This window comes from Hetaerina americana, unplaced genomic scaffold (genome assembly GCF_022747635.1).
Source record: "Hetaerina americana unplaced genomic scaffold, ioHetAmer1.1.p SCAF_8, whole genome shotgun sequence".
Lineage (NCBI taxonomy): Eukaryota > Metazoa > Arthropoda > Insecta > Odonata > Calopterygidae > Hetaerina > Hetaerina americana.
This window is the reverse complement of record NW_027287427.1, coordinates 63,685,134-63,701,462: the sequence shown is the minus strand read 5'-3', so window position 1 is coordinate 63,701,462 and position 16,329 is coordinate 63,685,134. Positions and strand designations below refer to the sequence as shown.

Here is a 16,329-nt window from a genome sequence, read left to right as displayed (position 1 = left end):
TATCTAGCGACAGAAGGAATGAGAGTTATTATGATTATAAGATATTTTGGGCGATTTTTTAGCATATTTATAGCGTTAGCATTTAGCATAACGTCCGACCGGGCTAGGAGGGTAAAACTATTCTGGGTAAAAAGTAGTCTGATTTGTAAACACCCCCTACCACACACCCCAGACGTGGCTTGCAGGGTACCTTGTAGTTGTAAAAAAAAGTAAATTTCCCTTTTCAGGAATGCTTTGCCATTATTTGAAAATTTGACTGTAGTGGACCATTTTCTTGAGGAAAATGTAATTTAATGACTCCTTAAGAAGACAATGTAGTATGTTTTTTCAATTTAATTTGATGTGTCAAACCTTTTCCTCTTTTAAAACCCCACCCTACTGCTGCCAAATCCAAAATGCCTCCTTTCGCTCCTCTACCTTTGCCCCGTAAACAAATTGTATATACCTGCAGGTAAATCATTTAAATGTACTTGAAGATAATGCTATGCATTAAAACCCGGAACGTGGTTTTAAATAATGTATGATTTCCACAAATTCAATCCTGATATTACAAATATGTGTGCGTGTAATGAAAGAATATAATAAAAATAGAGTACAGATATACAGACTATACATGTATGTGTGTGTGTGTGTATATATATATATATATATATATATATATATATATATATATATATATATATATATATATATATATAAGGGTCGCGGTAGTCCAGTGGGTAGGGTAGAGCATTAGACTGTTGACCAGAGGGTCCCGGGTTCGATTCCCGGGCAAGACACTCTGGGCACCTGCAGCTCCACCCAAGCTAAAGTGATTTTTCGGGTACCAGGTCTTCCTGGGAAACCATAACCGGCACAGGGAAAGGAACTGGCCCCCCTACCCTGATGTGTGAATTTTCACACGCCGCATAGGGCTTAGTACTGGGTGATCTCTACCATCACCTACTAAACCGACCTTCGGGTTGATTACTGTGTTTATGGTTTATATATATAGTATATATATATATATATAATACTCAATACACTTACTTCCATTTGCAGTTGGTGGAAACATGGACGGGGGCCGAATTCCCGTTCCGTGGCTACATTGCCGTTGTCCTCATCCCCATCATGATTGTTTGCTGGATTCGGAATCTCAAACACCTTGCCCCGCTCTCCCTCCTCTCCAACATCCTGATCGTCATCTCCCTCGGCATCATCATGTACTACGTCCTGCGAGACATGCCCCCGACCTCCTCCCGCCCTGACTTCACCTCCTTCGCAGACCTGCCCGCCTTCTTCAGCACGGCCGTCTTCGCCCTCGAAGGCATCGGAGTGGTAAGAAAAGGGGTGCTTTCATAATTAATTGCTAGTCTACCGCTTTAGGTAGGTTTGGGATGGACACAGAGAGAAGAAGGCTAAATATCTCTACCTGGCCTAACAAGACACATTATGACATCCCACGCTACTTTAAAACCTTCTCAATTTCGTTTGCGTATCCATCTTTCCTGACACCTTTGGATTTCTCCCAAAAATCCTCTCTTCTTCTTCATTAAGTCTAGCTCTTCACCATGTTTCACCATGTTCATATCTTACCTTACCCATGCCTATATCTGAAGCCCACGCCTATCTCCTTGCTGCAAAGACTAACGTTTTGTGCCGTACAATACCTCGTTCCATATCAAATTTTGTCGAGCCATTTCTTAACATCATTGCTTAACGCCTGTGGCATCAATTCCCTCCTTATTGTGAAAGATGCTTTGCCTAGGAAACATTGTTCTTCTTATTTCACTACTACTTTGGTCATTTCGGTCCAAAAGACTTCCAAAGTAACCGTTTCACACATTCTAGTGCAGTATACGCTCCACTTTTAAAGTTAAATTGTCCTTCCTCCTTTTCCGAAACCTCGTCAACTTCCTTTTGTTTACTTTGGTTCTCATATTATACCATTACGGCTGATTTCCTAAATGACTGAATAGTGATTATAACCCTTTATCTGATTCTCTAAAACCTGGTCATATGCAAATATCATTGATTTTATAGACTATCCACCTTCTGTCATTCCAATTTTTTTTCAATTCTTCTGTTGCCTGCCTATAACTCTGCGCCTCTTGAATCATTATGCTGAAATGTTGCGTTGTGCAACATACGCATTGATTATCGATTAAAGTAGATCAGAATATCTATCATAGATTTTATTCTATTCAATACAAGGTCATAGAAATACGAGTCCTAGCGTTGCCTTATCATGAATTCATCTACAAATACTCCTTTTCTTTGTAGTAACGCGAAGTTACATTCCTTTCTGATCAATGGAGAAGTAGTTGAATACCTTTAAATGTTCATTTTTCTAAGTGAAAATCTTTGAGAGTATCTTATCACTATTATCTCAGCCGTTTCTTTCGTGAAACCCTTTCATAGGGTGCGGCAACATAGCTTCCTAAGCCATGATACAGGGTGCAGCAACATAACTACCTTTTTCTAAAATTAGGAAGCATTTCAAAAAAGGAAGTTATGTTTGCGCACCCTGTATCATTTCGTACTGATTGCTCTAGAATCAAATATCTATGACTTTATGTCTTCAACCAATATTTGTCTATGAAAAATTCGTAAAATATTTTATGTCCTGCAAAAATACTATCCACAGACACAACTCAAATTCAGATAAAAGATGGTATGCACGTGAAGCAAAGACTAATTGATCAAAGTATATCCTAAATTTTCAGTTCAATGGAAATACTAGTAAATTTGCAACAAAATCTATGCAAAGAAATCTTATCTGTGACTGTTAGATTTTACATAATTTCATTTTCTGAATGGCGAGAACAGTGTTAAAATGTGGTAATTCCCATCCCAATCCGTTTTCTATCCCAACAGATTATGCCGCTGGAAAATAACATGCAAGACCCGATGAACTTCACCGGGTGCTTTCGTGTTCTCAACACCGCCATGTGTGTGGTTGTCACCCTGTACTGCGTGGTCGGCTACTTCGGTTACCTCAAGTTCGGGGATAAAACTTCCGGGAGCATATCACTCAACCTTCCGAACGGTGAACCGTAAGTTGATATGCTACAGAAGAGGCCTCATGGTTAAAGGAAAGCGCATATCCCGTAATTTGAAAGACGCGGGTCACGCAAATAAATGGAAACCGAAGCACTTCACATAAACACACAATAAATGAACATTCCACGATAAGCAACAAAATCGATTCTTCTAACTCATTCCCTCGGCATTAAACCCATTGCAGGGCTAAAAGTCAAAATATTTTTCTTTCTTTTTTTATTATGCAGCGATTATTAATTTTAATATTCCTTAATATATGTACCAGGAACATTTTTTAGGAGAGCCTCTATTTTTTCTTTGTATGCATTATCTCACTTCTAATGTTTATGGTTGTTCTTCCGCTAAATTTAAAAACGTCATTTTTTCGTTTCTTAATACGACGAGGGTTTTTGCAAATACCAGTCTTCCACGTGTGAGCGTGATCGCAACTCCTCACGTATTGTACTTTCAAGATGTGGATTTACCCCATGCCTCGCACCATGCCGGAGCTTGCAGGACAGCGTGGCGATGTAGATTAATATGTAGCGATTCAAATTATAAAATGTAACTGATAAATTATATACATACTCATATATTTTATATATGTATATATTATATATATACATATATAATGTTATATAATATATATATAATATTATATAAAATATGACATATTTATATATATATAATTTTTATTGATATGATTAAAAATATATATATTTCTGTATATGTGGTTTTATATATCCGCCCGGCAAGTGGAAAGATCCGGTGTTCGAGTCCCGGTCAAGGAAATATTTTTACTCTAGTGATCCGTTCGATTCCGCCTTCCCCACCTTTATTGTGTTCGTCCTTTATGTGTGTTCCTATCCCTTTTCCTTATATCTGTTTCTATATAAATGAGTATTTAATTCGCCGTTTGGCGGGATTTTGTGTTTGAATGTATATATATATTATATATATATATATATATATACATACATTCAAATTCATATATATATATATATATATATATATATATATATATATATATATATATGTATATGCGCGCGTGTGTGTGTGTGTGTGTGTGGTTCGCGGTATCCCAGAGCGTTGGACTACTGACCGGAGGTCGCGGGATTGATTCCCGGGCAAGCCTCACTTAGCACCCTCAGCTCCATCCAATTTATGAGAGTTTTCGGGTACCAAATCTTTCTAATAAACCACCGGCACAGGGAAAGGAACTGGCTCCTGATGATGACTTTTTAAGTCTAAACCTAGGTCGTGTATAATAAAATATATGTGGAAGAACAAAGTATTTTCATTTCCGATTGTCATATCGTATCATAAATAAGTATCCAAGCCATTTATACGAAAAAAATAATGAAACCATGCTCTAAATATATTAATCTCCGATTAAAAGAGGCGCTCTCTTGGGTGAGCGCGCTAACCATCGTCCAGACAATATTCCACAAATTGATCGCAAAAGGTTTAATGCTAACCATTGAGAATGAAGTTTTGCGACAACTAGAAATAATGAAAAATGAGGGAAGAATGCCCATCTACGACCTATGAAGAAAATTGCGCACGATAAATATAGTAACATTGCCTACTTAGTAGGTATAATTTATGTATCTCAATTATGCACATTTATTTCCGTGCAAAAAATTATTTTAGCACTCTTTCATCTTAGTGTTACCAGTTCAACTGACGATTATTTTATTTGGAATCGTTTGCATACTTATATATGAAAATGTCTGCTCAATTTTTGTTTGCTATACTATATCTATAGTATATCAGCCAAAACCTACGTATTAACCAACAGGCGGCTTTTGTCAATGTCACTCAACACTACGAAAGGAGCATTAAGAAACTGTCAATTCTGTTAGCCCATTCAAGTTTTCGCTATAATTATGATGTACCATGCAAAGTAAGCTCAATAAGAACAGCGTATTTTCAAATATTGCCATAAAAGGACCTGTTAAAATGCATGCTTAGTGCACACCAGAAATACCTGAAAATAGTTATTATCCGGCAGAATATTCAAGTCTGTTAACCTTGACATTTAATCAATCAATATAAATACATAAAGTGTCTCAAAATCAATAAAAACTACCTATTTTGCCCATGAATACTGATGATTTGGATTTCTTTCTTGAACAGGTTGTCTCAGGCGTCGAAACTCATGGTTGCGATAGCTGTGATGTGCTCCTATCCCCTTCAGATGTTCGTTCCCGTCCTTTTAACCTGGCCTACATTATCCAGGAAACTGGGAGTGAGCGATAAGGTCTGGAGGGGTCCAATCCAACCAGAACATATCCTCCGTTTAGCATTTGTGCTGTTTACAGGTGAGTCCAACATTTTGTTACAAGTAATGTACACTTTAATTCTTGGGGTGCCTATTTCTGACGCGTAATTAAGTGTCCATGAGTATGCAAAAATGTGCGAGTGAGATAATGTAAAAAAAGGAGCTCTGTTGAAATTATTAATGGAAGAAACGATTCCAAAACAGCAGAATACCACTAGTTTGCTTTGTAAGAATCTATTTTGATCGAAGAATATAATTTTGTTCTGTAACTTCCATTAGGAGTACTTATATCATATATACCCAAATAAATGACGAGTCCTAGGCATCACATCTTCGACAAATCTCGGTATTGATGAACTATTACTTACTTATTATTATTGTTATTCTAACGATAGAGTTTCTCTTTGGATGGGCACGCAATATATAACTGTGCAGCGACACATTTCTTTGCCCCTCGTAACAAAACAAAACAAGACCTGACTCTCCGACAATACAAAAAACAGTTCTTCAAATGCTAATATTTCCTTCCTCCCTCCATTCCGTCCAACATGCATAATTCCTACCCCTTCCTCGCTTGTCTGGCATTCTACCCTCTATCACAGTCTTCAACGTATCATCGCCAATCAAAATACTCCACCTTTCCTGTGCCTGTTTTGAATTTCTCCCAGTAGTTTCCTATCCGCCCATTTCATCCTTTCAATCCCTCTCTCCACGCACATTTCAAAGGCCCCCGATCTGCGCCTATCATGTTGTTTCAACGACCATGTCTCCTTGCCGTACAAAACCACACTTTATATCCAAGTTTTGACTAGCCTTTTCTAAACATCCTTCCTCAACTACCTTGTTATCAATTCACTCCATTTGAAGGTTCACATCCCTGATACAAAGTGCTACACCTGATCTAGTTTCTGAACTCCCATTTAAAAATTTAATTTAGTTATCCTCTCTTTGGAAATCCGCATGATTATTGTTTTGTTTAAATTTATTCTAACATCAATTCCCTCCTCCTAGTAAAGACCTCTTTGCCTCATGCATATTTTCTTTTCATCCCCCTACTAATGTGACCATTTTGGTCCAAAACACTTTCCAGATGAGTCGACAGTTCCAACATTTCAATTTTATGAATTCTTGTTCGAATGTTTAATTTAGCTTTCATCTATCTGAATAACAACGTAACTTTTCTATTGTTTCCATTGTTTCTCATCTCAAACCTATTGCACTGACTTTTCAATGCACTCAGCAGAGTTTGCAACCTCTGTGCCTGACTGGTAAACTAAAAGTTTGATCGTGAGCAAACCTAAGATTTCATGAATTCCCCACCGAATTTCATTCCTATCTCTAGTTCTTCCCAAGTCTCTTTAAATCATTTCCTCCACATATAAGTTAAACATCAAAGGCGATAAGGGACCGCCTGAGTTACTCCATTTCCTAATACTCCCCATCCCGACTCTCCGTTCCACACTCGCACCTAAGCAGTCTGAGACATGTACGGGTTGCGAATTAGTCTCCTATCCCTACAATATACTCCTATTTTCTGCAATATATTAATTAATTCTACCATATTTAATCCATCGAACAAAATTTTGAAATCTACTAAATAAAACTTATACATTATTCAGCTTGTCCAATTAGCAAATAGGAATAAAATCAACGCGATGAAAAGCGAAGTATCCGGCCAGCAGCCTATTGCTTCACCAAATAGACCATCTCGACCACATTGGGGTTTTTTATACCAGGAAAGTGCACAAATCTTAAAAACAATATCAGCCCAAAAATAAAGATAGTTTACTTCGATCCTAATGAGACTCTCTCAACTGACGCAAAGCGTGTCCTCTCTTCAACTGATCGCAAGATGGCGGTCCGCATTCCACCAGACTGAGAGGCTTTCAGGAAGGTTTGATACGAGTGAAAACATTGGAGTTCACTCGTAAAAAGGAGGAAATTATTAGAGTCCAAAACTATGTAGAAATACTAAGTCAGATGAGATAAGAGAAGTCAGTCACCGAAAGCTTCCTAAAGTCTTCCTTTATTCCACACAATTTCAATCTCAACTAAGCAAGTTAATATTCCAACAATTACAATCGAAACACAACATTTCACCAAACACAATTGTGTTTATTTGTAGCCAAATATATTCTAATTCGATTTTATTGAAATATTTTTTTTACAGGTTATCGACGCATAAAACAAATTTTTGTCAATTATTCTGTTTCCATTCATTTAATTCAAGACATTGTCCTTAATAAGTAAGGTTTTTTAACTTTTCCAAGCGTCTATTATTTTTTTACATGTCACGAAAACTTCCTCTTGCTTGCACTACATTATTTCCTTCTGTAGTCCTTCGTTAACTTCTGTCTGCCTTCATACTGTCTGAGAAGTCTATTCTTTTCATTCCTCTATCCCGCTTAGCCAAGATCTAAAATGAATTCATTTTTTTTGTCCTTAGGATGCGTAGCCCTAGGAATACCGAACCTGAACTCTCTCATGGGACTCATTGGAGCAGTGTGCCTATCGACCGCCGGGATCATAATTCCGGCCATCATAGAGACAGTGTACAGGTACGACAAACTGGGAAAGTTCTACTGGATCCTCTGGAAAAACCTCGGCATCATCATCTTCGGAGTGGTGGGGATGGCCACGGGAGTTTGGACAAATATCGTAAGCATCGCGAACCCATCGTGAACCACGGCTCCATCCGGAATGGGAAGAGAAATGTGGGGAAATTAGATCAGATCACGTTCAGTGCTGTATCCGAATTGACTCAAGGTGTTCTAATGAGAGACTGGAGGAGCATTAAATGTTGAGGGAAGTTCGAATAGCGTGCTCTACATTAACGCGGAAGAACAACCCTCACGTCCATTAAGCAATGTTTTCGCTAATTTCTCCCGTCTCATTTAATAATTCTTTTGATAAGTCTTATTTATTTCATCAATACGCATGAGTGTTGATCCATACAAAAAAGGTTATTATTTATTTAAGGCAAAAATAAAAAAATATAGCCTCATCATTCTAATTGGTTCTATTTCAATAGTCCAACTTCCAAATCCAGTTATGAATACATCTCTTGATGAACTTTCTTTGCTACCCAACAATATCTATCGGCAATATTTTAGGAACCTTTTTACTAGGATTGGGATAAATTATACCTCAAGAAATCAAAGCCCTAAAGTCTTTGGAACAGAATTTATTTAGTCTTTGTGTCCTGCAAGTAGTATAGAACTTGAGTACCTTATCGAAGTGTACATACAGCGAGATCATTTTGCATGGTATTATGAAGGAAAACTTTTTTTTAGCGCGTGTAGCCTCCACGTAGCACCTCATTGTTGCATAACTGAGCGCAACATGGCCGAAAACTTTGCGTAAATTGAATTCCTTTATAGAAATATTAAAACATATGCTTCCTTAGTATTATTTCGTTGCCCCATTTGTTAAAATATCTTTGCGAACGAAAGAGTATGGAAGGGTTTGATATTTAAGGTACTCCAATTTTCCTCCACGATGCCTCATACGCATTTAAAAATTTACATCGTGTACAAATAAGGCAGTTTATAGCTCACGCAGAGCTAATTCCGTAGTTTTATTTGTTTACTGAATAAGGTAGTTTGGTGAAATAGGAAAGAGTATCATAGAGAACCAATTAGAAAGTCGGAGAGAGGAATCGTCCAGCTAAATTAGAAATTAGCTCAAGCTAAATAGAAATTCATTTTCTATCGAGGACTTCATCCCAGGTCGTAGCTTCAAAAAATGATTTTAAGGGATTAAGCTAAATCAAACTAAAAAAAAATATTTTTTAAATCGGTCTATTTTATTTTAAAAAGAAAATTACCACTACCGGAAGATAAGAATTATGAGGATTTTACTTCTGGTTGCACTGTCGCAACTAATACGATTCATGCAAATATTAGAAAAATGACGCAAATAAGAAAAAAAAATTCGCAGATTCCCTCTGAAGTGATATACTATATGCACTTCCTTCTAAAAATAGAACCTTAAAGCAGATATTTTAAGATGGCTATGTACTGATTGTACTCCGCAGCAAAATAATAGGGGATCGAGATGGTGCGGGGGCTAGCGTACTGGCTTCCCACCCGGAGGGCCCGGGTTCAAATCCCGGCGGTGTTGAATATTTTTCAGAGGTATCTCGATCCCTACTTGAGGTGCTTTGTGGAGGGCACTTTGAGTGAGTACGCCGTCCGTCGGATGGGACGTTAAGCTGCGGACCCCTTGGCGCCTTTCGTAAAGAGTAGGCTAATGCCGACGCCGGGTTTCTCTCCACTCTTCATCCTTTCCTATCCATCCCCTATGGCGCAAATGACCTCAGCTGTCGGTCGCCTCCCCTCAAAACTACTACTAGGAATATAAGAGGCGATAAGCAGAGAAAGGGTCCCGAAAGAGAAACTGCATCTAAAACCTAAAAATATTATTTGGAGGAAATAATTATGAAGAAATGCAGGAAGAATGGAACGTATTTCTTCATCAATTATACCAATGTTATTACTGACTTTTCATGCTGTGGTTCCAGATGCAAATCTGGAATGGACCGTTTTTCTTCAATGTATGCAATAATAACAGATCACATTGATTTGAATATATGGGTGAAATTTTGTCCCTTGATGTGAAAAGTACGCTTATTTAAAAGTGCATATGAGTGTGATTACGCATTATTTTGTATTTATTCCTCATTATTAAGTATAAATTTATTAAAAAAAGCTCACAAAAAGTGCTAATGTATGAATAAATAAATGTTAATGCATAAATCAGTACTCTATAATATGGTTGTGGCTGATGACAATAGTCAAGGGTCATACTCATCTGTACAGTTATTTTAGTGAAATACACCATTTTGATATAATTTGACGTTTTTTATTTTCTCCAAACAGTGGTCCTTGGATCATTAGTGTTCCGAGATGAAATATAAAACAAGAATCGACGAATATCACATTAATACTATTACTACAATTGAATACGATTTATTAACAGTTTAGCCATAATTGTAAAAGTATCAATAGTATATCGTATTGATAAAATGGTATTTTATGAAAATTATTTTAAAGAATCGGCACCCTTGAATAAGTATCATACAAATTCCAAAGAAACTGCTGGAGATGCCGCAACAGTAAATTTTAACCTACTACCGCCGCTAATATGTGTTTCAATGCAACAATTTCAGAGTGTAAAAATCATTCATCTTGCCCAGGATTCGAACCCGGATCCCTCAGTGTCTGGTCTTTGAGTGCTTTCGCCAGTTAAGCTATCGAGGCGTCCTCATAAACTCAGAAATTTTGGGGGCTTTAAAGGAACAAGATGTTGTGACGAAATACCGAACATACAATGTCACAGGCATTCGTAGTTGCACCACAGTTCACGAGGTTAAAGCCAACTTTTAAACACTTAGGCTGTTTATACCTTGGCAAATTCCAAAGAAACTGCTGGAAATGCCACAACAGTAACTTGTCCCGGTCAAGGCGAATGATTTTTACTCTCTGAAATTGTTTCATTGAAACGCATATTAGCGGATGACTCTGTTATGTGGTTATTCTAATTTTGATACATTTGTCGAAAACACTCCCAAGATAGGTATACTGTTTCACAATAATTTTGCTGGATATACACCAGTTGCACTAATTTTAAGTTTCAGGCTTACACGAACTCCTTGCGCTGCCATTGTATTCCGTCTATATTGGAGAAAACTACTAAATACATACTTTAATTAGGGTCAGAGGCAATGATACCGTATCTGCGCACCATTTTTAACATCACGTTAAATAATCATCAAATCCCCGATGATTGGAGGAAGGCTTATGTAATACCAATTTTTAAGGGAGGGACCAATAGCAGTGTAGTGAACTATCGCCCCATTAGCCTAACGTCTGTAACCTGTAAACTAATGGAGAAGAAGGTCGCAAAATATCTACGTGACCACTGGGAGGATAAGGACTGGCTATTTAAATACCAACATGGCTTTCGCAAAGGGTACTCATGCGAAACCCAACTACTTGGACTCTGCCAGGAAATATCAGACTGCTTAGACAAAGGTAAAGAAATAGATGCAGTTATACTCGACTTCTCAAAAGCCTTCGACAGGGTTCCCCATGACAGATTGTTAGATAAAATTGGAAAACTAAATATTGATAAAAGAGTACTACTATGGACGAAGGCCTTCCTACAAGATAGAACCCAGCAGGTTCGTGTTGGGCACAAAATCTCAGAAGAAACCCGCGTCACATCCGGAGTACCTCAGGGTAGCGTGCTCTGTTTCTTTGTTACGTGAATGACCTTGCTGAATGTGTCAATTCCAAAATACGATTGTTCGCTGATGACTGTATACTCTATAGGGAAATCAGCAGCAGCAGTGATCGCGACGTTCTGCAGGGTGACATAGATAACGTGGCTAATTGGATCAAAATCAACAAAATGGAGATAAACATTGCAAAAACTATCCACATCTCATTCTCCAAAAGGAAGGCAGGTGAGGGAAGGGTATATAAAATAATGGGAGAAACGATTGTAACAAAAGATAATTGTAAATATCTAGGGGTACACCTAAGTAAAGACTTAGGGTGGGGACTTCACACAGATTATGTGGTAGGCAAGGCCTTTAAATCGCTCCACTGGGTCATGCGGAGCCTCAAAGGAAGCACTAAATCAACTAAAGAATTGGCCTTCAAAACAATTGTAAGGCCTATTGTCGAATATGCGACCACAGTATGGGATCCCTTTGAAATAGGGCATGTGAAAAAAGTAGAAGCAGTGCAAAGGAAGGCTGCCAGGTACGTTTTAGGGCGACATAGGCAGACTGACAGTGTAAGCGACATGCTAGGCTCACTAGGATGGGGGTCACTAAAGAACAGACGGAAGCTGAATAGACTGTGTGCCATTTTTAAAATATTGAAAGCTGACGGAGGCTGGAAAGAACTGAACGAGAGTGTAAATAAGCCATGTTATCTCGGCAGGAATGATCACCTGCTTAAAATCAAATACGTGCCCCAAAGGACAAACACCGCCAAGTTTTCGTTCCTAAATATGGGAATCAAAGAGTGGAACCAGCTGCCTGATGAACTCTTTAAGCCCTTACCCAAAATCATTAAATCATTTAGGCGTGAATGCAAAAGGTATACATGATGGGATTGTTAAATGCAATACGGCAGAAGGTGTATGGCTGTATCAAAATATATTGTTTTTTCTAATTTTTTTATTTTGTAAGTCTACTATACGACTATTTAATGACACTGTGATATGTTTTAAGAATGACTACTGTTTGTTATATCATGTCATTGCCACCCGGCTTATCGCCTAACAGCAATGTATCCCAAATAATAATAATAATAATACCCGCGTCATGCATGTTTTCCAACATGGAGACTGAAATACGCGCTTTCAGTGTACAAGTTTTAATTCTTATACGTATTTAGTCACATGATGCATTTTTTTGAATATTCAGACAAGTGAGCTTTCAAGTTCTCCTTGATTTTTTTCTAATTCAATTGTTTCGGTTCGTTTATTTTTGGTAGCACGAACGCGGTACTTTCTAGAGTACAGGTCCACATGTTCCTGGGAGGAAGGTAGAATTACTACCTTGAACAAAAAGTTCCCGGAATAACCACCGTGTGGCGCTCCCATCGTTCCGATTTGAGTTCTGTTTTTTTTGTTAAATTGGTACATCTGTTGTTGATATTCCCTATATTCCCTTCTGGCTATGCGTGCCACGAAACGCACTGTTCTTTTCCTGTATGATGTTGTATGAATTCTAACCACTGACCTTTCCTCTTGTGTATTGTCTATTTCTCCTTTGGTGGGTGAAACAGCCCCCTGACGCCATCTCTTGGCTAAAGAATCGGGGCGCTTGGCGACATATAAGACCCACGGATCTCAGGGTATATTACATATCCTCGATAGCTCAAGTGGTTAAGAGCATCCGCCCGGCAAGTGGAAAGATCCGGTGTTCGAGTCCCGGTTGAGGAAATATTTTTACTCTTGTGATCCGTTCGATTCCGCCTTCCCCACCTCTATTGTGTTCGTCCTTTATACGTGTTCCTATCCCTTTTCCTTATATATGTTTCTGTATATATGAGTGTATATATATATATATATATATATATATACACACATATACACATAAATACACATACACAAACATACATACATATATGCATACACACACCTACACATACATATCCACACACACATACATACACAAATACACACATAAACATACATACATGCATGCATACACATACATAAATACATACATAATTACGCACATATACACCCATACATACATACATACATATACATATATAAATTAAGAATACACCTACACATACTCAAATTAAATGACAGTGAAGATAGAGAACATAGATGAGGATGTCGAAGAGGATATGCGTGTTGATTTGTATTTCCGATATCCACGGAATCGTCCACAAATAGTTTCTACCTCAAGGCGAAACGGTCAATCAACACTTTTACCGGGAGGTTCTTGAATAACTTCGAAAAATGGTCATCCACCAAACATCATGAACAACTGGCTGTTGCATAACGATAATGCTCCTTGTCACAAAGCTATTTCAATTAACGAGTTTGTGGCCAGTGAAAACATTCCTGTGGCTCCTCAGCCTCCTTATTCGCCTGACTTGATTCCTTATGACCTTTTTCTCTTCCCGAAGTTGAATAATCACCTCAAGGGAACTCATTTTGGGACAGTCGAAAACATTCAAACGGCCTTAAGCGACCAGGTAAAGGCTATTCCACTATCGGAGTTCCAACACTGCTATTAGGAGTGGAAGAACAGTCTCCAGCACTGTGTGGTTTCAGAAGGAAGTTATTGTGAGGGTGACAATCTAAAATTATTATTCTAATTGAATGAAAAAATTAATACAAAAAACCAGTCTCATTACTTAATTTACAGACCTCGTTTATGGTGAATAAAGTTTTGTTCCAAGCCCTACTCTCTTATGGATAATAGACAGTCTATTAGTCTCTTTTTCACTGCATTTACTGACTGTAATCTTCTTAAATCGTTGGGTATTTCATTAAAAAATTAGAGATGCAGTAAACTCCAACTTTCCTCTACCTTGATGCGCATGAATATTTTTTGTTAAATACTTAATATTCTCCATTAATGGCGATTCCTTTGTATTTAAATCAGGCGTTTTAAATTTGTCATTAAAATAGTTTTCTATTATGATGACATACAGTTTGTTTTCAGGCAGAATTCCAAATTTTCCAAATATATTTCTTCAATCTAGAATATCTGTATTTTTGAAACTACCCTCAGACTTTTTCTCGAGGATTGTTTGCTGTTTTTTAGTACATAAACTAATTTTTGTAGAACCAGTGGATCCCCAGGCTGTTATATCATACATATCGTAAAATACTATCAACCAGAGAAAAATATACTATCTTGATGGCATCTATTTATTTGTACTATATTAATTTCCATAGTCTTTCATCAGCTTGGGAAACTTTATACGATTTAATGCAGCATGCAAATAAATTGGAAGGATGTCTTTTTAGCAATATGGTTGAAAAGGTTTTATTAGCACCATCGTATTACGGTAAGGGAGATGACGCGAATAAAATTCGAGATATTAAATGCAGAACAGATATATTTCAGATGCCATTTTTCCCACGAGCGATAAGGGATCAGAATAAAATAATGTTTGTCTGACCGCGCTAGAAGGGAAATGTGTTTTGGGCCAAGGGTAATCTGGTGCGTAATCAACCCCTGCCACACCCCTTATGGTGGCTCGCAGGATACTAAAAAAGTTAAAAAATAATAAAATGAAAATTAATTTCGTTTTCAATAAAATTTGATTATTCTTTAAGGGAAGATGGCGTGTCGGAGGTCTGCGATTCTACGTGATTGGTTGGAGATTTTAGTTCCTCCGACCAACCAATGATTTCTGATGGCTTCATGCGGTTGCAAACGAATCATTGAGCCTTAATATGTATTCGTTGAGGGTTAAGATTCATGAAATGGTCGCGGTGATGAAACCACAGGCTATATGAGGGGAAAAGACTCAACTACGCCGAGCTCAGGATTTAACACCGCAGTGTACCCAGACACACTCGGAAAATTCCGGAAGATACAAGAATATATAAGTTATATGTCATTAGGGTTAGAAAAAACTGTACGTCCAGCGTCATCTATTCACACAGGTTTGTGGTTGTTGACCATCCGTCGGCGGATTGTCTTCGTTTTCCACATCAATATCAAACTCAAAATCCACCACGATAAGTAGACGACACCGTAAGTACATTCGGGTCGATATTAAAACAAATGTAGACCACCCGTTGGAGATCTCAAAATAGTCGGGCATTTCAGACATGACCGTGTGGCCTAACGGATAAGGCGTCGGACTTCGGATCCGAAGATTGCAGGTTCGAGTCCTGTCACGGTCGACATTATTTTTTTACGATATTCGATCGAACAAGACTGTTTATGTTTCCGACCTCAAAACCATTACGACTCTCACCAAGGGCGTTTTTTTCCTACTCCGCTCAGAACGATTAAGCCGTTTTGGTGACTATAAACCGCCTCATAATCCTCCTTGAAAAAGGAAGATCTATTGCCAAGTTCGTAAGATGCAAACATTATGCAAAATAAAAAATTCTACAAATTATACAAAAGTTTAGCCCAAAGTGTTTGTTACATTATCTTTATTAAAAAATTAATGATATCTCCTGGGTGAAACATATACGAGGAATATTTGGGAAAGCTACGAAAAGTTTGAATTTATTAAAAAAGTTTTGGGGAAATGTGATGAAATGGTTAAGAAGAAATAATTTAATAAAGTAATGCAAATAGTGCAGGACTTACCTAAATGAAGGCTGAATGCACTGGAGTTCCGATCCCTGGGCTGGCAAGCGTAGAGGAGGCCTTCTGATTCTCCACTTAGGAACTCGAACATCCACACAACTTAACCACCTCTAGAAAAAGAATACTAATCCAGATTCCCTCGGCCCTAGGACTCGCGTACGACACTACCGCTGTATGTAGGAGGGCTGGACTTGTGAGGGACCTT

At 37.9% G+C, this 16,329-nt stretch overlaps 1 protein-coding gene and 1 non-coding gene across 2 annotated transcripts; both read left to right on the top strand.

The window, feature by feature from the left end:
- Positions 1-1,200: 1,200 nt before the first annotated feature.
- On the top strand, positions 1,201-10,203 carry LOC139698124 (proton-coupled amino acid transporter-like protein pathetic). The gene is made up of 5 exons (XM_071597047.1): positions 1,201-1,317; positions 2,857-3,035; positions 5,161-5,345; positions 7,752-7,963; positions 10,186-10,203. Exons 1-5 carry the CDS (start codon positions 1,201-1,203, stop codon positions 10,201-10,203), a joined length of 711 nt encoding a protein of 236 aa, XP_071453148.1.
- A 5,430-nt stretch (positions 10,204-15,633) lies between these two features.
- Positions 15,634-15,706, top strand: TRNAR-UCG (transfer RNA arginine (anticodon UCG)). Its single transcript has one exon. It is a non-coding gene; the product is annotated as a tRNA-Arg (tRNA).
- Positions 15,707-16,329: the final 623 nt, after the last annotated feature.